The following is a 23,672-nucleotide window of genomic DNA, read 5'->3' as shown; positions in this document are numbered from 1 at the left end:
CGGGGGCAGCGGCTGCGCCGTGAGGCGCCGGGCGGGACCGGGGACCCGGCGGTGCCGCGTCAAGACTCGCCGGTGCGTTTATACCGGGCTCTGTTAACTCTCCCGGGGCGGTTCGGCCATCCCGGTAGGCCCTGCTCGGGGCGGTGCGGTGGTGGTGGTGTTGGCGGCGGCGCTGAGGCGGCCTGTCACACGGGAGGGTCGGAGGCCTGAACTTCTCCTCCCGACGGCCTTTCCCTCCCCGCTGTTTTACCCATCTCTTTTTTTTTTTTTTTTTCCTAGAAAGGAGAAGCCGGTGCGCTCGCTGGGAATCCGGCCATGTTCTGAGGGAGGCCTCCAGCACTCAGCGTGGATCCAGCTAGCGCAGGTGTGCGGGAAGAAATCGCCCTCCTCGCCTCCCCCTGAGGAGCTCTCGGTAAGGCGGCTGCGCTTCTGGGCAGGCAGAAACCGCACGGCTTTGAAAACATGCAGCAGCTTCTGGTAGATATTTGAAAGTGAGCCTTGCCTTGCGCCGTGGAGGTGGTTTGGCAGCGTTTGGTTCATCAGCTGGTGAGGCCTTTGGGGCTTTTTTGCCCTGGTGAGACCCACAGGGAACCATCAGGGCCGTGCAGTCGTGCAGCCCACGTCACCTGCTTCATCTTGGAGCCCTTTACAGCTGGGCTCTCTGCATTTGCTGCTGCATCAGAAGAGCAAAGTCCCATTATAGCTCTCTTCCACTTAAAAAAGTGTCTAGTGCCGCTACTGCCTCTTTGCTTGTAGCAAGCTAAAGATTCCTAATGTGGAAACTCATATGGTGCATGTCTGGTATTTGCTCTGCGAAGAGGTTGTTTGGGAAATAAGAGTGTGAGATTGGTCTGTGTGAAGATGTTTGTTTACACCTTGGAACCCTTAGGCCAAAATATTTATATTCTTCAATGAAAACTGATTCCTAAACCAAACACTTTCTTTACTGCTCATGTCCATTTACATCAGATCAAAACAATATACATTTATAAGATATCTGCACAGTTTTTACTGAAGATTTTACTCCTGAAATAGGCTATGTGCCCAGTCAGGCACTAGGGCTCGGCTTTTGGGTGGTAAACAATGATAATTTGATCACTTATAACTTTGTGGGCAAATACAGTTGAAAATAGGGTAAGCATCTCTAAAGATGTTACCTGTTAGAAAACTTAAAGCGGGACTCTATTTTCTTATCCTATCCCCCTTTCCTTTATTTCCAAATACTTTGGTGGATGAGAGAAGGGCACAAAGCTGGTGGCCTTGGTCACTGCCTCCTCTTGGATGAAACTCTGCTTTCCCACCAGACAGACATGGTGATCTGGTCAGGGAACTCAGTGCTTCTGGAATGGGCATGTGTTTAGACTGCAGCTGGCCAAGGTCTTTCTTTTTAAAAGTCTTTTATCAAAAAAAGCAGTTACAGCAGACAGTTGCTTCGTCTGTCAGCTTGGAGTCAGAAATCCGAAACTCGTACTGTTTGTAAACACTGACATGCTGTGGATTTTTGCTGTTGTAGGATGTGGATATTGCCTGTTGTAGGATGGATGTCTCTCTCTGCTCTATAGGAAATTCCTGGCTCATGCAGAATTGGGAGTGGGAAAAGGCTTTCCTGTTCAGCTCCAGCAATGATCATTTGCTGTTGAGGCTGGAAGGCCTTTGCAGCCTCTAGTCTACCTCAGTGTGTTATTCTGAATGAAAATGTGGAGAAAGGGAGGAAGAAATGGTAAAGGGAGGATAGCAGTAAGGTGAACAAGCAGCCAGCCAGAGAGAGGAACCTTGTAACTTGTTGGTAATGTGAAGAAGTTGCTGGGGAAATACAGCCCTGAGGAAAGGGGAGTTGGCATGGGAAGAGAACATAATAAAAATGGCAAAGAGGAGAGCCTGATTGTCTCTCTGGCCTGTGACTGCTATGGGATTTACTTAATTTCTGTACTGTAGAGGAAGAATTTTCCCTTACCTCGCCAGTGACAGAGTGGAATTGAAAACGTGGACTTCGATCCATGTAAATGTGTTTATGTCTCTGTTTAGGACGTGTGCAAACATGTTTTATATGTAGTGCTATTTCCCTCCTCACATGCATGTAAGTTATATAAAATTAAATGTTGCTATTGGAGCAAGTTTGTTTCATTATACAAGGGGTCACTTGCCACACTTTGTTTCCCATTTCTGAAAGTTACACAATTTCCATTTGATCATTGATAAAAATAATTCCAGTTTTAACTTGATGCAGGATGACTAGAAGATATTACCATTAATTACAGTAACCTTTTCAGTTTAAACCACTTTTTTTTTTTTTTTTTCACAGCTTACCTATTTTTGTCTAATACAAATTAAGATCAAAAGGTAGCCTGTCAGTGAAAACACTGTCCCTTAAATTACACAGAACTAAGTATTTGGCAGTGAGATGTTTACGAAGCAATAAGTGCTTTAGATAAAAGGCAGTGAGTTCTGCCACAAATAGCTTCTGCTTTTAACAGACATAATAGGTAGGTACAATGTTGAATCGTGTTGTCTTAGCTGGTGTGGAGTGTAATTGTGTGTGTTGTACCACTGTGGTTTCGGTTCACAGAAAGGCTGTTCTGCTTTAGAGATTTCTCAGAAGTTGATGTCACGTTCAGAGAAAACTAATATTTTCTTACCTGTAGCATTTGTCTTTTTAAAATAGATTTCCTCTTATAATTAAAGATTTGTTCTCTTTCCATCCCCTACTGGGTTGTGGCAATTGTATGTAATGCTTAATCATTTACCTTCAAAATTATTGGAAGATTTTTAATCCTGTTGATAATTTAAGGATTTATGACTGTTTAGTTAAATAGCACAGTGAACAAGTGTCGAAAGGTTTGTATAAAGGCATTTCTGCCTCTCAGATCAATATTTGATGAAAATGTTTACTGCTTTCTGTCTTGACTGACAAATAAGCTTGACATTTAGTAGTTGTTGAGGTTTCTAGCCAGCCTCGTGACTTTTCTGTCTTTTATTATGTCTTAGAAATTTGTTTTCTAGAGTAGAAATGAAAGGGATGGATTAGAAGTAAAAAGATATTATTTACTTAAAGTTAATTTAAATATCACACTACCAAATTAATTGGAAATATGGATTCATTCTTTATCTAAATTGCAGTTTTGTGCTGCACCCTGCACTTTATTTCTTTTAATCATGAGTGTCTTACGTACTTCCAGTTTTTTTCAGGTTGTGTACTGTAAGTCACATTTTTTTTTTTCTTAATGTGAATTTTATCCGTAGCTTGGCACTTCTCCCTGCTGCTGCATTTCATGCTCCATAAAAGTAAAGAGTGAGATGATGTGGTCTGCTAGTGAGACATGACTGTTGGAATTAGAATTCTATTTTGTGTGAAAGGTCCAAATAATTGCCTTATTTTCTTAGAATTCAGTTGATAAGCAAACTCAGTATTTCTGGAAAGTCAGTTTTTTGTATTTTCCAGTGACGTGTTCAGGACTCCGAAGTGTAAGAGTTTTTCTGCTATTTTTTGCTTAGTCTGTTTAGTTGTAGGCATGTGATCCCGTGTAATCAGGCGTGATTGTAAAGTGCTCTCAGAAAGGGTAGCGGATGGGACTGGCAGCAGCATCAAGTAAGAGTCTGTTTTTATACAGCACGTGGCATAGAAGAGTTTCCATGTTTGTCACTCCTGCCCCCTTTTCAGCTGTGGCTGAATTTCACCTTTCCAATGAATCAATGAAGTTGACTAAATCTCCCAAAACGTGTAAAGTAAATGGAAGAGTAAGGCTGTGGGTTTTATGGTGGTTTGTTTGTTTGTTTTTCCCTTGCAATTGGTTGTGAATCAGTGGTTTAGGCTGCTAGGTGCAGAACATCTTGCCGATATTAAATTCTTGAATTTGACTTAGTTTTTTCTTTTTTGTACCTTTGTAGAACCATGGCGAGTCCAAGAACAAGGAAAGTTCTGAAGGAAGTCAGAGCACAAGATGAGAACAATGTAAGAAAATGATAATCTCAATCTTTTTTAGATTGGTTTTGTAGAACTGAATTTTCTTGTTACCTACTCCAGATATATGTTGTGCTCTACTACAGCTAGTGCCTTTATAGCACTAGTGCGGGTGACTAACGGTGACGTATAAATTGGGATATCTCATATTTGTGTTAGTTCCAGTAACTTTTGTTCACATGTGTATTATAATACATTGCTGCATGTTTGGCACAAGTCTGTCAGAAGTTCTAGTAATGCTGTAACCCCCGGAGTCTGTTGAACAAGTGATGCCTTGGGCACAGGTTAATTAAAATGGCCAGTTTCTAGTAGCTTGATTATAGGATACCTTAAATGTGATAGCCCATGGATAGGTTCAGGTATGTTTATATCAATGCATTAAACATTGAATGGTGATTCCAGTCTTAGGAACTGAAGTTATTACACTGTATGAGCAATAAAGCTATTTTTAATCTATTTAGATCTGCTATCATTTACTGCCAGCCTGTAGTATGACTGACTAAATGTTCCCAACTTTAAATGTTGCATCTTTATTTTGCCAGGGAAACCTCAAGAATTCAGTTTAGTTACTTTTTCCTCCTTCAAGACAATGTGAAAAGGAAATCAAGTTGAATTCTTTGCTCATTATTTTCAACTTGCTTATCTGTATTTCCTCACTGGTTTTTGGTAGCCAGTACAGTAATTTTTATAATCCAAATCAGGCAGGTTAATGAATATTTCTTTCCATGCAGCAAATATTTGAAGGAAGCTTATGCTGTCAGGGAAGGTGTTTCTAAATGCTAAGAACTCTCCCGTCTGAAATTATTGTCTGTGTGTAACATTTTCATGATTTGACTTTTGAGCTCTACTACTTTGCATGGACAAGAGATGGCTGAGTGTTAGAGATAATTGTTTTTCTGCAGGTCTGTTTTGAATGTGGTGCATTTAACCCCCAGTGGGTGAGCGTGACCTATGGAATCTGGATCTGTCTGGAGTGCTCAGGAAAACACCGAGGCTTGGGAGTTCACCTCAGGTCAGCCTTTCAAGCAGACGATGGACTGAATTGGGTTACCTCGGGGTGCATTAGGGTTGTGAACTGAATGTGTTGTTTCGGAAGGGGATAGAATGTCTCAAGTCCAACATTTCATTGGCAGTTTTGCTTCATGCTATAATTAGTTGGGGTGTGTGCTGCAGGGGTGCAGCTGTATTGTGCCCGGTTCTGGAAAGCAATGTCTCTAGTTGCATCTGGAGGTTGTGTGGTGGTGTTTGGTAATACTGCATTAGTCCTTGTACTTTATTCTTTTAATTTTGTATAATCTTTACAATTAAACCCAAAGTAGTGCTAGAGCAGCTTGAGAGTTGAGCAGAAAAAGTCACAGTATGCTTACAGAATGTTTCTGTAGTGTATGCAAGAATATAAACCAGTTTTATTCTGTTCAGGAGATTATTTTTTTTTAATATAAATGACAGGTTTTGTTCAAGAAACATGCTCCACTGAGATGGGAATGTATGGAATAAGAGCTGTTACATGTTCTGGAGACACAGTGTGTGTATAAATAATGGGGGCAGAGCATGGGGTAGTTCTCAAATGAGAAAGGGAGAGAAAGTCCAGGGGAGAGATCACCAAAGCCAGGAGGCCATTCAGAAGTACGTGCTTGGCTTTTCAAGGAGTGATTTAAAGCTCATTAGTGAATAGAAATTGCATAGGAAATGAGAGTTTGGAATTATTCCATATGTTACATGAAAGAAAAAATGAAATTACTGAGATGAGGATATAATAAAGGGTATTTCTTTAGGGACAAAAAGAAAGCAAGCGGTCAAGATACAAGTTTTAAAGAGCTTTCTTGAGGATGATGTATCTTTTTTTTTTTTTCTCTCCTCTCCTCTGTGACCTTGTATTTAACAACAGGACACTGTTGGTTGGGGTTTTTTTGTGGTTTTTGTTGTGGGTTTTTTTTTGTGCTTTTTTAAAAATACAGTTTCATGAGCAGTAGCAAGAATTTATGGCTCAGAGTTGAGATGCTGGCTGCAGTGACAAATGCCCTGAGATGGGGTCAGGTTATAGGGTGGGCTGTTTTCAACAGCTGAAGGTCCTTATGAGCAGAAGCATGGAGTGGGACAAGAGGTGTCCTCGCAGGTCGCTTCAGTGTAATTGTGAAAATAGACAGGAAAAGAAAATGGCAGAGTGAAGAAGTATGGGAAAAGTTTCTTTTATGTAGTGGATTAGATTAATTTCTGGACTTGAAGAAAGCTTTTTTTCTGTCACTTGCCTTCTCTTGACAGTCTCCTTGGAGTGCAAATAAATGACATGATTTTAGCTTATATATGAGCACCTTCTTATGATTTTCTATCTTTCTATAGTTGGAGAGTGTTCTCAAACATGTTTGCACTCCCAATTTTTAAGATATTTTTGTAATAAGCTTTTTTTTATCTCCTTGCTGATATAGCATGAAATTATAACAAACTGCTTTTAATTTTTTAAAAAAAACCCTGCTTTTCAGTTTTGTACGTTCTGTAACCATGGACAAATGGAAGGATATTGAGCTGGAGAAAATGAAGGCTGGAGGTAATAGCAAATTTCGAGAGTTCTTGGAGTCTCAAGATGACTATGATCCCTGCTGGTCAATGCAGGAGAAGTACAACAGCAAAGCTGCAGCTCTTTTTAGAGATCAGGTAAGCTCAGTTGTGTGTGTCCTCATCCTCTGCTATCTGAAAACATCAAAGTGCTTTGTAAGCGCTTGTTTATGAAGCATGGGGGAGAAGGAAAGTAGCAATCTTTTGAACCTCTGCTGTGGTTCTTGAAAAGGATAATTTTTAGAGTGCTTCTTCCCAACTTCTGTAAGAATTTTCTTTAGAAACTTTCTTTACTGTGTTTAGTTGAGGTGGCTCAGATGTTCATTACTGCAGTTTGTTGCAACTAGTTAGCGGAGCTGTCCTAATCCACAGCAGTTTACTACTTCAGCACTAGTGTTTTATCCAAGTGATTGCTGGTGTATGTAGTTATAAAATGGTAAATTAATGTGGCAAACGCTGTCAGGCTAATGAACAAATAAATTGGTAGTTGTAATGGTGGTGTTGTTTTTTGGGAGGTTTGGAATTTCCAAAAATGAAATGACAGACATCTTGAATTCATGAGCTTAGAGACTTAGAAAGATTCTGTATTTTATTCTGACCCTGCCATGGAAGTGGTAAGAAGGTACATTCTGGGCTCACTGGGATGCCCATGCAGCTTTGAAGTTTGTTGTGTGTGTGTGTGGTCTCTTTGCATCTTTAGAAGTTGCTGGGAATAGAAGCTGGTTGACTGGAGTATCTTGCTGAAAGCAGAGAATTCCCAAGTTCGGTGCTGTAGGCCTTTTAGTACATGGAACAAACTGCAGAGCTTCTGTGGCAGGGCCTTTGGAAATTTTTTATTAACTTGCAGAAGTTATGACTTGGATTGGAGGAGCAGTATGGGGTGAAGAGATGAAGTTCAGGTCCTTTGAAGGAGACAGGGAGAACATTTAAATTCTGTGCATGTGTTTCAGCTGCCCTGTGCTAGAGAATAAATCCACCTCTTTCTGTTCATTATCCTGTGATTAGTACTTAAGTTGCTATTAATCTTGTCTTTCCTCTTCAAACTAAATTTGTCTGTTTGAAGAAGTTGCCTGAAATCAGTTGCCTGAAATAAACTCCATGTTCAATTCAACATTACTAGCCTGAGACTCAGAAGTTTCTTGTGAAAACAGAACAATTGATCTATGCAGCTGGCAGCAAACTGGAAAAATGACTGGTCCTCCCTTTACAGCACCAGTGTGTAACTTGTATGAAAAATCTGACCTAGCATTCTTGATTATTTTCCTACCTCTTCTAGGTAGCTACAGTAGCTGAAGGCAAGGAGTGGTCCATTGAAACTTCTCCTGCCAGGAACTGGACCCCACCTCAGCCTAAAATGTCTCTCTCTTCCACTCATCGGTATGTATTCTTGTTATTTAATGTTGATATAGCTACAGCAGGATCAAAACCTGACATTTGAATGTCTGCTGGTTTTATTCTGTTGGTGGTGTTGTCTGAGCAAGTATTTCTTATGCTGAAGTTAAGGAATATGAGGTAACAGGGCTTTAATTTCTGTAATAATTCCCACCTTCTCCATCTGAACCTTAAATTATGGCAAAGACAAGTGAGAAGAGCAGAGGACAAGCCTTGCTGTTGTCATCTTGACTTGCTGTGACTGACAAAACAACCTTGTGTCAAGTCACATGTAGTGTGTCACACATTACCTTAACTCAATGCTGTCCCCGTTCGTGCCAGCAAAGAGGAAACAGACTTCTCCTTTATGGTGCTGATTACAACAGCATGAAAGCTGGAGCACAGCACTTGTGTTTTTTCTGCTTTTGCACGTTGTGTTTGTTACTCTTTGCGCTAAAGAATCAAGTTAACGGAAAAAGCAGTTGTAGATCAAGCAAACAAGCCCTTCGTGCCTGGCCATCATCCAGCGAGCTCAGGAGCTAGCTGGAGTCTGAGCAGCACTGTCTGGGTCTGCCATTGCTTTATTCATTCAATACTCTGGTGGCTTTTAGTGGTTGCATTAGAGTTCTCTATGTGATAGATGAAAGAAATAATCAATTTTGCACCTGTATTATGATGACATACGTCAGGCTGCACTGCTGAGCTAGTGGGTTTTGCTTTACGCAGTTTGATTCTTAAATCTTTCATTTCAGTAGTTCTGCTGGACAATCTCAGACTGCAACTGCCTCTTCTGACAAGGCTTTTGAAGACTGGTTAAATGATGATGTTGGCTCCTACCAAGGGTAATGCAATATTTATTAACTTTTTGAGTGCCTGGCCCTGTAGCATAATAAAGACACAGATGTTATACTACAGCCACGTAGCTGTGATCCTGATTCACTAGTTAACAGTTACATCTTGTTTACTATTAAAAATATGTTGATAATGTATGGTAAAGATGAAGGAAAGTGCCTCTTTAACATGTTTATATAACAAAAATGTTTGAATAGCATTGAAGAAAGAACTTGTAACTCAAAATGTTACTGTGGTGAGCTCCAAACTAGGGAATTTTTAGTGTGTATAGTATTGAGTTAAACAGGCATATTTATAAAGCTAACACTGTTTACTTCTTCCTTTCCTTTTCCCATTTTCATGTATCACTTTATTAGGATTTACTCAGGCTTCTGATGGCAGTGTTCTGTAAACCTAGAGAATCCTTAAGACCACGTTAGCGTCCGTAGGGGACACTTTAATTTGCAAGGATTCCCCTGTGGATCTTTGTTGGTGTTGTCTTTATGAAGCAAGTGGTTTTGTATTTGGGGGTGCTTTAGGACTTTTTCCAGGTGTATTTTGGAGTCTGTTAAACAGTTGTCGTTCTTTCAAGCTTTTCATCTTTTGTTTAATGGTTTTCATGAATCCATGCTAATACAGATACTATTTACTCATTTTCTTATAGTAGCGGCCAAGAAAATCGTTACGTGGGGTTTGGAAACACAGTAAACCCTCCAAAAAAAGAGGATGACTTCCTGAATAATGCTATGTCTTCATTGTACTCGGTAAGGAATTGCTTGAAGCTTTCTGTGACCTGAATTACTATTTTCTTCTGTTTCATCCCCTGTTGTGGGAGAATATAAACAGAGGAAGAGAAACTAAAGATTGCAGGTAGATACGGAGAGATGCAGAGTATTGGTTGGATTCTCAAAAGAGCGAAGAAGATGCTGGTGGACCGTAAAAGGCAAAATGAAGGGAGAAACTTGAGCCAAATGTAGGAATTATGTCTGGTATCAGTTTATAGAAATAAGGAAATGAGGATATAGCAATGGATTAAGAACTAATACTCAACAGGGCTTGGAGAAGGAAAAAAAAAAAAAGTAATTACCTGTTGGGAATAGCAGTTAGTCTGGTAATGCTCTAAATAGATTAACTGTATTAGGTATATTCAGTGGAAAACAACTGAAATGTGTGTGTACCTGAGTGCCAGAAGCCCTGAGCAGTGATGAAAACATTTGAAATACTTGTGACAGGGTGTGAAGAGATAACAGCATATGGTCGAACAGTTGTCACGATTAAAGTAGAGATAGTGAAAGATGCGTTGTTGAAGGAAAATGGGAATAAAATTGGAGGCAGTCAGGGACATATTGGTGCTTTGATAGGCTGCAGAGTAACAGTGCTGAACAATATTTGGGATTTGGTGTGACTTTGAAATACAGTAAGGTTTTTTCCACCAGGGTTAGTGGCCAGCAATCTCCTGTAGAGCCTCCTTGGTCTAAATATCCACACCAGGTTCAGTTGTTTGTTTATTTTAAAATATATTTCACAAGAATGTAACAGAAAAAGGTAATTCCTGAGCCTTTGAACAGTATTCCAGGTGATCCCATAGGGTGCTTCCTATAGGTCTGCTGAATATTTTCTAATCATGTCACAGATCGTAGGCCAGAGAGTTCCAATTGGAAACCACATCTAGAATGTATGGCAGACGTGCTGAGCAAAGGAGGGAAGTTACCGTCAAACATTATTTGATTACATTATCTCATTGAAACTTATGATTAAAATGCCCTCTTGTGACCGCAGATACATACTACAGTGTAGTTTTGAGTCGTTTATTATAGCGAGATTGAATATTTGCATGCATATTCATCCTCGTGAGGAAAGCAATTTTCCTTCCCCTGCATTATGATTGTTTTTTCCCCACACGCGCTACACTTATGTATATACATTATTTTCTGCTGTTACATATCAGAAGGAGCATCTTCTGTGTAATTTACACCGACTACACTATCCAACTCGTTCTGTAAAGAACAGATGTAATTGCAGTTTAGGTCGGTCTTGAGTCCCTTGAGACTCTGCTTAACAATAAAACTACAAGACACATCACTTTGCCTTTTTTGCAGTTGGAGAGAGAATTATCTTTCAGTGTTTCAGCACAGGACAAGAAAGGCAATTAGTGAAGAGACTTCAAAGGGATAGGCAAAAAAATTTATTTCTTGCTGCTTTTTAAAAAAGACTTTTCCTCAACCTAACTATGTGTTATAGTTAAATTGAATGGAAAGGGTAATCAGAAAAAGTTTCTGCTGTTTACAGATTTTTGTATGGAAATTACCTAAAAGGTATCATGTTACCAAAACATCCCTCCTTGAAACAAAACATCTGCACCTTGACAGCAATCAAACTGATAAAAGGCAGTGGTAGACATGGATATTAACCTCGAATTCCTAGTGCTGTGTTTAAAAGATTCTGTAGCACAGCTTAAAATTAGGTGGTGGTGATCTGCAAAGAACAGAAAGATCTGTTTCTTCATTATTAGAGACAGGGGAACCACAGACATGTTAAGTTTGTTTCTGGTTTTTATCCAATTAAGTATGATGGGGATTTTTTCACTTCTTTTACTGGGCAAATTCCGGATGAATGAGTTACTAACAAGAACTGATATCTAAACAGTTGTGAAGAGATTTTTAAAGATTATGTTAAAAAAAACCCCCAAACAACTCAACAAACAACAAATTTTGGATCACTCTCCTGCTCCACTTTCTTTTAGCTGGTTTCTTAATCAGTATCTGACAATCAGTAATTAGAAGAAACCTTTTCTGATTCATGACAGAAAAGTCTTAAGAAATGGCCAATGGTTTTCAGATCTTCCAAGAACCAGTGAAGCAAAATAAAGCTTTGTTTCTTTTGTTATTAAAGGTAAAATTAGCAGGAAACAAGGAGGTTGAAGCTTTATTATGAAACAGAAAATTGCTGAATGGATGCTTTATGAATAACTGAATGGTTTTGAGCACTGATTCTTGTTTTCTCTTCAGCTTTTTCCAGGCATACATTTTAGCAGCTCATGGTTTTATTTTTTTTCCCACCCATCCAATCTCTGTTTTCTAAGGTTTTAATGTCTTTTTGTTTGTTCGTTTGTTTGGGGTTTTTTTACTTTTCTTTGGGCAGGCAGAGGAATTTTATTTTTTGTCATGTAGCCATTTTTAGTAGAGTAACATCTGGAGCACTCAGGTTTGCTCAAATTGCAGCTATTTTGACACAAATAATGGAAGTTCATCACTATATTACAGTTAAGCGAGAGACTAATTCTCACTTTTACTAGCAAGTAGCTCTTACGATTACAGGATAAGCTCTATTGGTGAACATTTTGATTTAATTTAACATGTAATACTGAACACTTGGTTATTCACTATTATTATTCTTCACGTGTAGTTTACAATATTCTCACTTTCTTTAAAGGGGTGGAGCAGTTTTACAACTGGAGCAAGCAAAATTGCCTCAGCTGCTAAAGAGGGTGTAAGTAAACAAAATGCATTTTGGTGTAATTCTTGTAAACTTGGAGATTCTTTTAGTGTTTTAACAGTGATGTCCAGGACAACCTAAATTCTGCCCTCTTGTGTATCTTTGCCTCGGGCATATGTAATAGATGCATATTTAATGGAGATCTCTGCCTTAATTATTTCTCATGGTTTTGGGTGGAAATTTTTGTAAATTTGTCCCCTGGACGTAAGTATCAAGCAAGAACTCAACAAAAATTTTTATTATAAAGCAGAAATTTCAGTTTGTGTCAAGTGAGGCCAAATTGCATTCTTCAGCAGGAATTTAATACCAAGTTACAAACTGCTGATGGGTTTATATTTCTTTCCTTCCTTTGTCTTCTCTAACTACAGCATTTTTGTCAGTTTAAATAGAAAGTTTGTTGGGCAGAGGTTGTGCCCAGAGGGATGCTGTAAGAAAAACTGAGACATGGGTGTCAGGCTCTGCGTGTTCTGCAAATACACGCACTTGGGTGACAATCATTCAACTTATCTGTAGACTGAAACCAGAAGAACCAAAAATTTATTACATTTTGCATAGATGATGATGGAAAGAGATGAAATATTTTTGTGAAAATAACGCATTACAACTTTTTTCAGTTTTGCTTAGTATTCTTCCAAATTTTTAGGAGCATAACAGTTATCTCTTAACTGTTACACTCATAAACTGTTTAAACTCATCTCTTTCTTTGGGTGACATTATGAGAGACAAAAATACCGATACTCATCCACATCAGCCCACCAATCTAATCTATATTGAAGATATTTTCTTCCCCCTGTTGTAAGTTGAGAAAGACTGGTCCTTCCCCAGAGCAATCTGGAGTGCCAGAGGTGGTGATACAGATATTCTCTGCTCACTGTGAAATTCTGGCAAAGGTCCATTCATCTCGGAGAAGATCATGTAATATTTCTAAATGTGTGTATTTAAAAACCAGAGATTTTATTCCTAGTAAACTTGAATGTCTCTGTTTCTTTTCACAGGCTACCAGATTTGGATCTCAAGCAAGTCAAAAGGTGACTACAGATTTAGCTTTGTCTTATTGACTGCAATTGGCTTTAAATGTCATGTATTTGCTTGCACCAATTGATTTAGACTTGATCTTCAACAGACCAGTGTGTTTTTCCTTCACAGTAATTTTTAGGTTCTAGCTTTTATTTCCATGGGAATAGCAATCCACTGCAGTGATCAAATTAGGCAAGAAATAAACAGTGATACTCTGCTGTGTACAACTGTCAGGTGTGTTGGAGAGGAAGTAGAATGAAATGCTTACAAACTTAAAATACCCTTATATTATTTTTGTGAACTTTAAATGTGGTCTATCTTGAAGTAATTTTCTTGGTAATATAATATAATGCAAGCCATGTTTCCATTGCTGAAGCCCATGAAGATATTACAAACGTGAACTGCTTAATATTGTTATTAAATTAACTTACTTGTGTTTGTTTAAAAAAGGAGCAATTACAAAAGCATTTCCTCTTTCAAACTAGGGTTAAAACAGGGACAGTCAGACCTGAATTAGAACTCTTGACATAAGCAAGATCTGTTTGCATGGAAAAGTTTTAAGTTCAAATGTAAAAATGTGGAAAAAGAATAGGACTCTTACTCTGCCAAAGTTCTGTGAGAGAGGGCTTGCTTATATTAATATATGGTGTAGGGAGTTTGGCTTTGAACTACAATTCTCATATGCCTAGCATTAGCCTGGCGTGCTCCCTGATGCGCAAAGGATGCAACTGCTCAAAACCAACCGCTGGTGTTGGTGTCCAGACAGATGCAGGCAGTAGGATATTAATGCTCCATGTAGGCAGCCAAACTTGTGCATGTTTTGTCACAAAAATGTCTTGTTTAAAGCACCCAGACTTGATACTTAGAAGCTTTAAAGTATTTACTGCTTGGCTTACGTAAGAAAACTGTTTTACAAGTCCTCCTCTTTCACTCCTCCCAGCAGTTTCCCTTTTAGAAAACTGATCTTCAGTATTGTCAGTAAATATAAGTGTCAAAGCTCATCACATCTACTGACAAGGACCACAGCAACATGGTGCTGTAGAGTATAAGCTGTGTTATCGAAGCTTAAATTTTGTTCCTGAAACATCTGATCTTTTGCTCCGTAGAACATATTTAACATCTTTTTTGATACGGTATATTGTTTAAAATTGTTGTCCAATGACCATACATACTCACTGTTTGTCTTGTCAGTAGATGTTAAAATTGAAAAAGGTTCATGCTACTTTAACTTGCCTGAAAAAATGCTGCCAATTTTTTGCTAAAAGCTGCTTCTACCTTCCTTGCTCTTTCTCTTTTGCTGTCTGGGTAAAGTTTTGGGGCTACAAGCAGCAGCCAGAGCCGGTAACGCCCTCACATATATTCTTGTGCATGGACTCCTTGTCACTGTTCGTGCTGAATATGTGCATTTGCTCTTGAGCTGTCTTTTTTTTTTTTTTTTGCCTTTAAGTCAAATCTGTTTAGAATAATGTGTGTTTCATACGGTAATGTTTCTTCAAACCTCCTTAAAATAGGTTAAACTGGATAGAGATATCCAAGCTTTGCACTCTCAGAAAACATGCTGTACTTCTGTCTACGCTCTTCATAAACACAGATGACTTCAGGATTTCTGTTTGCATGTCTGATCCAGGAATGCAGAACACCCAGAACTACCCTGGGGTATTGTTTGAAGGAGGGCTCTTTAGTGAATGCCCCATTGAGTAGTGTCTGTAATGGTGGTGAAGATGCTATCCTAAATTCAACAATAGTAAAGATGAAGCAATTCAGATGAAAAGAGATTTGTACAAATCTTTCCATATTCATGAAATTACATGGTTGAGTAAATGGAATAATGTAAGAGTGCTTCCCAGTTCTAACAATGACCTCACTTAGCATATCTGAACCATTAATCTTAGTGTGTTACACTCTTTATTATAACATAAACAGTCTGCCAGGCTTAATAGACTGAAGGATTTTTCAAAGAATAAAAATCCCCTTTCTTGTTTTCCTTAAACACCTTGTAGCCTCGCTCCCAGTGGAAACAGCTTTACATGATTTGCATTCACATTTCTTACTAGGTGGGAATGGAGTTACCTTTGGCCTTTGTCTTCTCAAATAACTTGTGAACTGATCAGGAGGAGAAGTGTTGGAGATAGTGGTGGTTGGGTGGCTAAGAGAGAAGCTTTTTAGACACCTGGGAATCTGTGGAGAAAAGATACTTGAGGTGATCCATCCCCAGGAGGAATATGAATGAAGGCTCACACCCTAACCAAAGTTAGTGATAAGATATAAACCCTTAGGAAATGAAACTTCATTAGACTCTGCTAATGTTTAGGAATAAAGTTTGTCTCTCAAGCAAATTGGCCCTTTTGGATTAATTGGACTAATTCAGAAGGTAATCAGTATAATACAGCAATTCTGAAGAAAAGTTTAAATCAAAGGCTTATTAGAGTAGTAGGGAAAAAAAAAATTATTTCAAATGAAACATTTGCTAGCCCTGCTGTCCATGTCAATATTGTCTTAGGACAAGTAATTTTGGGAGTTACGCTGTGAGCTTAACGTTTTTGTAAGATGCCTCTGAAGTACAGTATCCTGACGCATCTTCTTCTGGATTACAATAGATTGCTAAAGTTCATTGATTTCTCTCCCTGCAAACCTGGAGCTGTAAAAAAAGATTACAAAAATCTTCTGTCACAGTTTTGCCTCTTGTGTATTGCTTAGAAACAATTGGACTGTTACGAATAGGTGACGAGAGCAGCATTCCAAGACAGAAGAATTGCTGAAAAATTGGCCATAAAGATCTAATTGTACAAATAATTCCATTACTAAGGAAAAATAAAGGTGGATGAGGTCAGTTCTTCCAAATAATCAGCTGCAGGCATTAGCAAGGGGCCCACCTTCTAGGCTGTTGCTGGTTGAACCATTCTTCTGCTTCCAGTGCAAGGTCACACTGTGCTTGGGCTCTGGGCATCTCCAGTGACCTATTGCTATGTACATCTGTTTTTAATTTATTTTCTTTTAATGTTTTCTGCAGCACTGTACTGTGTGTGCTTTTCAGCTCATTCTGCTTGTATGAATCAAAGCTTTAAGGCTTCACCTGTTTTTGGAGATGCTGCTGAGAAATTAGCCTGCAGATGTTGACTGTGTTTTTTGGTTTCTGTATTTTTATATTTTTTTTTTCTCTAAAGGAACTGACTTTGATAACTGACTTTGTTTTTGTTTTGCTTTTAAATAGGCATCAGAGTTAGGTCAGACATTAAATGAAAATGTTCTCAAACCTGCACAAGAAAAGGTAACTTTGGAACTAGTAAATTATTTGCAGAGCATGGTTATGCTGACTTAGGGAGTGATTGTCTCCTCCTGCCACAACTGCACAGTTTGTCAGCGTGTCCTTCTGTTTTTTCATATACCAAAGAAAGGTTAATGAGGGTAATTTCCAATCTTTCCATGTCCACAAGAGTCTGTTACATTATTCCCCGTTAGATACTATTTCATAAATTTCATACTTTTGATAATGGAAGCTGGGAAAAGATGAAAATGCACCCTAAATGGCTATAAAAATCAATTATTAAAAAGAAAATATGAATAGTAGTATCTTTGAGTGTTAAGTTTATAGTGTTTTACGCATCTGCCTGCCAGCATTTTAATTCACCTAAGCATCTTTGAGCCACTGTAGTTCATCACCTGCCTCATCTGGGGCAGTAGAATTTGGGGCAAAGATTTAAGGTGAACGACAACAGTTTATCAATAGGAGTAAGACGTTCTTTCTGGTAGTTAATACCAAGTTTTGTGTGCATTGATACTCAGTGTGGTCTTAAGTAGCATTTTGATGAGCAGTTCTAGTTACTGTGTTGTTTCTGAGAAGTCAGTTTGAAGCAGATTTTCATCTTCCCTTTACAATTGTTAGTGACCAAACCCACGTGGCTAATGGCACTTGTAGCAGCAGTTGGAAGAACACGCACGCACTGACCCGAGTGAATGCAGACAATCACTAGTGGGTGTGTTTTTTTTTTAAAAAAAAAAGAAAGGTCAAGGCAATCCTCAGTAGTGATGAATGATCACTGACACCACAAATTTTAGTCACAGACTCTCCCTAGTGTCAAATGCCGCTTTCCTGTTTCATATGTTTAAAAAAAAAAACCCCAAACCAAAACCCCATACTTTTTACATCTTTCCCATTTGGCATGCGTTTGTTCTGTGCTTCTAGAATTTTGGATCAGCTCCAAAATTTTGATGAATTCTTTTCTGAGAATGTGGTGCTCTACTTACCTACGTGCTTTTTCCCAAAAGATAGTGGCTTTGATAAAGCAGATTAATTTGTCTCGCGTAAGAGAAGCAGTGCCACCACTTTGGGATATGGATTAATTTTCAATTTGATAAGAATGGTTTAATCACATTACAAATTAATTTGTCTTGCATTACCTTTATTAATTCCACATTCTTTACATAGCATTTCAAATCGCAGCAGAAAACTCTTAATTGGTTTCTTATTCCTCTGAGTTATCCACAACTTATTTCAGGGTGCTTAGGTGCATTATTTTCAGGGTTATTTTTAGGGTGCATTTCCTGGAGCTGGTTTTTATTTCGTAGGACAATTTAAGGAGGATTGTTACTTTCTGTATTAAAAAAAAAAAAGTGTTTCCCTTAGGATGTTGTGCTCTTAGTTCTAAATAAGTGTTACTTTCTGAATTCACCAACTGTATTCTGGTTGACCAAAGTTTAATATTTAAATATGTATAAAAGAGAATAGAATGGATCTGATAGAGTTTCAGTTTCTCCAAACCCATATTTTTTTACATAGTCAAATATAGTTATAAAATGTCAACATTAGCAGGTGTGTTTTGCGCTGGTGTTTTTATGCTCAGCATTAGTGTAATGATATCTTCCTCAAACTGTGTGTATATCAGTAGAAGATTCCCACAAACTTCAAAGGGCTGAGATTCACTCTGTTATAATCAATGGACTCTTACAAGTCTTTTTCAAAACTTTTGTTTTGATCTAAGTATATTTTGATTCACTTTCAGTTTAGGTTTGGGGGTTTTTTTTACACTTTTTGGTTTTAGCTGTTAAGCACAAGCAAGCCTGTCGTAAGGTTTCAATAATACTTTGTTTTATGACTAATTACGAATACTTTGATTCACATAGGTGAAAGAGGGCAAAATATTTGAGGAGGTCACCGTGGGGGTGTCGCAGTTGGCCAGCAAGGTATGAAGTGGCCTGCCTGCCTTTAAGGAGGCCAAACAGTAAGCCAGTCTCCATATTCTTATGAAAAGTCTGTAGTGAATCAAAACCACAATGCAGCTCGAGTCTCTGCTGGTGCTGAATACAGGAGTTTTGAAGATGTGATTTTCATTATGCAGTACTTCTCTTGGGGTGTTAAAAAGCTCTGCAGGTATGAGGTAGTTCTTGTAATCGTTTCACCGAGGGCATGATGTAGAGTTATAAGACGGCCAGTGACCCAAGCTCAGAAAGAAAACGTCTGCTGGAGAATATGGAGACAGCTTGCCTTACATCTGTACAGTTAAACTTACTAATGTTCTGTGCCTTTTTTCTTTGCCTTCCTTTGCTGTCATTGCTTGGTAATGTGGTAAGTGCTGTCTACAACTGTCAAGTGCAGAAGTTCTGCACAATCTAGTGCCTGTTTTGGTAACTGTAGGTGTTACCTAGGAGGGTCTGTCTTTCTAGCGCTGTGAAAGTCAGCACTGGAAGCTCTGTCATGTACCAGCTTAGTGCCTTAAACGTTGGGAATGTTTTAATAAAATAAGTGACGTTACCTGTTTAGAGCCTGACAACTTTAAGTCTGAATTCTGGGATTCATCCTCTGACTTAAGAATACTAACTTCCATGGGTGTCACTGAATTTGTGTTTCTAATCCAAGGCCAGTCCGTTACAATAACCCCCAAAAGATTCTCCTGGTAGTCACGTTCATTCTAGAACTCAACTTTTGAACTGTTTTACCTGGGCAGTGAAATAATACTTCTGAAGTGGGGTGAAAGTAGCTTTCTGGGACAGTAAAAATAAAAATACTACTTATATGAATCATAACATCAAAACAGCAGTGCTGTCATTTTAATTTCCAGCATTTTTGTCAAGGAAGTCTAGGAGAGAATTCAAAAGCTGTTATTGACTATGATGGATAAAAAAGCTAAGCTATTATGGATAAAAAAGCTAAACTTTTCACATCTTCCAGCAGCATGATGAAATGTATGTTCCTTACATCAACCACCTAACTGCCCATCAAAAATATTAATAAATTGTGAGTGAAATTTTCTGATGAAGTGTGTTCTCTTGATCTGAACAAGTGGAGGAATGTGGTCTGGAGGAATTTTGCTGTTGGACTTGGAGGAGGTGTTGGTGCAGTCTGAATAAATGGAGTGTTGTTTTTTTTCTCTAGGTTCAGGGAGTGGGAAGTAAGGGATGGCGAGATGTCACCACTTTTTTTTCTGGCAAACCAGATGATAATTCTGAAAGGTATTTTTTTGTTATCGTTTTCTGTGTCTCTTTAAACATTTAATTTTATCTCCTGTATGTTCTCTGCAGTATAGTAGTAGCAGGTATTTTTTAAATATAAAGAAATTAATCTGTCTTTGCTAGTAGTTTTCCTGTATGTAACATGGGAGGAATTCAATCTGTTTATGACAGTTGTAAAACTGAGAACAAAATAGTGCATGGCACCTTGTTTTTAAATTATTCCAACTGCATATCCCCTCGCCTTGGGGTTATTGGTACTTAAAGCTGTTAACAAAAATCTATGAATTAGGATATAAGCTTATGCCATTTGGAGCAGTATTTTTAGTTCTTCTGCCTTTAGACTCAGTTTTTGTTTAAGTAAAGGGCAGTAGCATTATAATTTTCTTTGCTAGTGTTATTTTTATTGTGTTTCTCATAACTAAATTTATTTCTACCTTCCTTTTTTTTTCTGTTCCCCCCATAAAAGACCAGCTGAGGGAGACAGTTACCAGAACAGTGGAGGGGAGGGCTACCAGAACAATGCTGTAGATCAAAGCTTCTGGGAGACCTTTGGCAACTCGGATCCACCAAAAGCTCATAAATCTCCAAGCAGTGAGAGCTGGACCTATGTGGACAATTCCACAGAGAAGAAGAGCTCCGACAGCTGGGACGTGTGGGGCTCAGGAACAGTCTCCAACAACAAGAACAGTAACAGCGACAGTTGGGAAAATTGGGAGACCAACTGGGAAAACACAGGAGGGGAGAGCAAGACCAAAAAACCTCCTAAGGCAACAAAAAAGGCGTCTTCAGCTGATGATGGGTGGGATAACCAGAACTGGTAGAACTCTGTTAGCCCTGTTTTGCACAGCTAGGAGAGGGAGGCTATGCTGGCTGATTGAGGGGAGGAAGTTTTACATGCAACTGGAGTATCTTGGTTGACCTTACTGATCTGTTACTTTTGTGCTTCCCATTCGTTCTCCTTTCTTCTACCCCGGTTTAGGGAAAAAAAAAAAAAAAAGAGTAGCATCTGAATCTTTTATTACATAAAGGTGGCTGTCCCTTTTCTAAGGAATAGTGATAAATATATTCTCCTTGCACTACTGAAGCTGGATACACAGACTTTCTTAACACAAATGTTCAAAGGAAAAAAAAAAAAAAATCAGTGCAAGCACGTTTTCATGGTACATCCTTGCATGTGTAGGTTAATAGTTATTCATCCAGTCCTCATATAATTTGAGATGACCTGAGGTGTTTAATGCAAAGAAAGGACAGGATGTGTCTTGAAAAGATAGCTGTTAAATAAGCAAACTGTAGTTGAACAGATCTAGTTCAAATGCCTTATGGATTGCTCTGACATTATTAAGTCTGGCAACTCAAGATGGTCTTTAAGATACTTTTTATTGGAGCTTTGGTTTTAAACTTTATGAGATTTAATTTTTTTTTTTAGTCTTTTAAAACTTATTTTCTCCCCTTAGAATTAATAAGGAATCTAGAGCTAGGTGTTTTATTTGTGTAAACTCACAGTTTTGACCTGAGCTGTCAAGGGATCTCCAGAATGGCTCCTTGCTCAGCAGGTTAAGAGTTTGCACAGTGCAGCTCTCCACCACAGCTGTGGTGTTCTCCTTCCCTACCTACACCCTTCCCCCAGTTTTTGAGTATTTTATACAGTCTGTTTTTGTTCTCTTTCTTCCTTCTACCCATCTACTTTATCTGTTCTGATAAAAATGAAATCTTTCTGCTGCTTATGGCCTTTTGAAGATAGGTTTGGCAACTTGGCAGTGAAACAAATCTATAAAAAAGATTCCAGTGAGAAAAAAATGGGTGGAAAATATGAGAACATTAAGGAGAGAGGCTGGCAGCAAGCCCCTTTCAAGATGGAGTAGATGTCTGGATTTAATAGCAAAATTTAAATTAAGCAGACGTTTTCCAAATTAATCTTTAATATGTCAATATGTATCTCACTATCATGTATTTCTCCACATTTTCTTTCTGGATCTTGTTAAAGAAACACTATTTTGGAAACTTTAGAAGCTCCTTGTCAGCATTAAGGAATGGAATAGAAGATTCAGCTATGTATCAGTTTTGACCTAAGAAACTGCTTTGCATGACACAAACCATAACTTCTACAGAAGAATTATGACTTTAACAACAAAGGTGTCCTGTGTATCCCATTTTATTTTTGGGGGTGGGTTGTAAATGTACACTCAGCCCGAAAACAATCAGCTGACTTGAAAACTTCAGATTATGATATCATTGTGTAGTCTGCTGTACTACCAGCATGGAGTTCTTTACTGTGGACCCTGTAAGTCTTAATACATACCTAAAAAGCATTTTCTTTTTTAAAATTTGTTAATTTGTTCAAGCAAACAACTAAATCGAAGTTGTCAAGGTTACCTTAAATAATGAATGCTTCATATCTTTTTCTCTTCACAGAGGTTTTGGAGCTTATGGTAAGATCGAGGGGTTAAGAAAAGAAAATCATGAATCACCTCGAAAGTAGCAAATTTAAAAGGCTTAAGTCTAAGTAGAAACAGCTCTATTTATAGCCTGATTCTGTATTTCTTTAGTAGAATCTTTCAGATGGCGAACAAGGTATTTTTCTAGTCTTCTCTAGCCCTGTCCTGCAAGAGTTAGGATTTTTTTTTTTTTTTTTTTTTTTTCCCCTCCCTTTCTTCTCCTGGTGGCATGGTCTGTACCGCTCGTGCAGCAGCACTCGGTGCCACTTACCACCCAAGCATTACTCTCAGCTGAGCCCTGCCAGGCACCCACACGCTGACCCTTTGGAAGTGCCCAAGGCACGAGAGATCTCAGTTTACAATTCTGCTCGTGTTTCCACTGGCAGAAGTTTACAGCCCGACTACAAACCGAGGATTTTGTTCTGCTTTTTTCCTCCAGTTCCAAATAGACCTTTATCATAGCTTAATTGCATGTCGAACATGACTTTGTATTTTTCTGCATACACCTCTGTTGCCTCCTTGTCCCGTGTCTGCTGCCCAGCAGGGAGCCGTAAGGCATGTTCTCTGCTCTGGGAGTGGTGCTGTGTGCTGTGCGTGCCATGGGGCTGCCCACTCCCCCCCACCCCCCCAAGGGTTTGACAGGCTTTGTGAAGTGTTGCGGTAGCGGCGACGGCCAAATGCACCTGATGGGTTGCGCTGTCTGACTGCTGGTGTCTGTCTGATGTGAAGCTGGCTCAGCTTCCCGTGTAGAAATTTATTACAATTTCTCTTTCATAAACCTCCTGAAATAGCTTGTAGCAGGATAAGCTTTATTTCAGTCCATTCAATCAACAGTATTGTGATGTGTATGCATACGTTCTCCTCAGCTGTGTGGTTTGCCTAGGAGAAAACTGGTTTATTTCTGTATCACTTGCAGCTACAATTGGCATGAGCCATTTGTTTGTTCTTCCGCTTTTATTTTTGTATCTCTTGAAACTTTATGTTCTACATTAAACTAAACAGCCTGAGCCCTACTCAGGCAGAAGCTTTGGGTAATGATTTTTCTTCCAGTTGAGGAGCTGGAGAACTGTTCTGGTGAACAGAACAGCCACCATCTCTTTTTGCAGTGCTGCAGAGAGTCAACAAAAATGCTGCAACTCCTAGAAAAGTCTTAATGGAAGATACTAAAACCCAATAGAATGGCAAACCATGTAACCAGCCACAAAACTAGTATACCAGCTGTACCGACTGGTCTCAGTTGGGCAGGCAAATCGGTATTTTTTTAATGACTTGTCTGAATCTGAACACTTTACTATGTCTTCCAGAGGAGAGGATGAAATTGAGGGCGTTTTCTTTTGCAAAGCCTTTCTTTTACTGGATTTTACTTTTTTTTTTTTTTTTTTTTTTTTTTCTGCGGTTTGGTGGGATGCAACCAAGGTACATGTGTGGAGTGAGTGTTTATGAATTAGACTTTTCTTTGATCCCTCCTCCTCACTCCAAATCCTTCTTTTTATGGGCTGATTGTGAGCACTGTAAGAAGAGGCCTTGAGTACAGTCTGTGGGAGCTGAGGGCACCCATCTAAGTG

General features: G+C 38.8%; 1 protein-coding gene across 14 annotated transcripts; it reads left to right on the top strand.

Moving 5' to 3' along the window:
* On the top strand, window positions 1-23,131 carry ARFGAP1 (ADP ribosylation factor GTPase activating protein 1). Of its 14 annotated transcripts, none has more exons than XM_026862040.1 (15): window positions 1-72; window positions 280-412; window positions 3,886-3,949; window positions 4,861-4,970; window positions 6,439-6,610; window positions 7,788-7,888; window positions 8,638-8,724; window positions 9,378-9,477; window positions 12,146-12,202; window positions 13,204-13,236; window positions 14,537-14,566; window positions 16,437-16,493; window positions 18,347-18,406; window positions 19,602-19,672; window positions 20,139-23,131. In XM_026862040.1, exons 3-15 carry the CDS (start codon window positions 3,890-3,892, stop codon window positions 20,491-20,493), a joined length of 1,293 nt encoding a protein of 430 aa, XP_026717841.1. In that variant the 5' UTR covers window positions 1-72; window positions 280-412; window positions 3,886-3,889; the 3' UTR covers window positions 20,494-23,131. The 14 variants fall into 14 exon arrangements, with proteins under 14 accessions (XP_026717841.1, XP_026717827.1, XP_026717829.1 ...); XM_026862026.1 differs by having other exon boundaries at window positions 19,596-19,672; XM_026862028.1 differs by having other exon boundaries at window positions 8,635-8,724.
* Window positions 23,132-23,672: the final 541 nt, after the last annotated feature.

This window comes from Athene cunicularia, assembly GCF_003259725.1.
Source record: "Athene cunicularia isolate RWA chromosome 20 unlocalized genomic scaffold, athCun1 chr20_part1, whole genome shotgun sequence".
Classification (NCBI taxonomy): Eukaryota; Metazoa; Chordata; class Aves; order Strigiformes; family Strigidae; genus Athene; species Athene cunicularia.
Note: the sequence above shows the minus strand (reverse complement) of the source record. Positions and strands in the feature narration are given on the sequence as shown.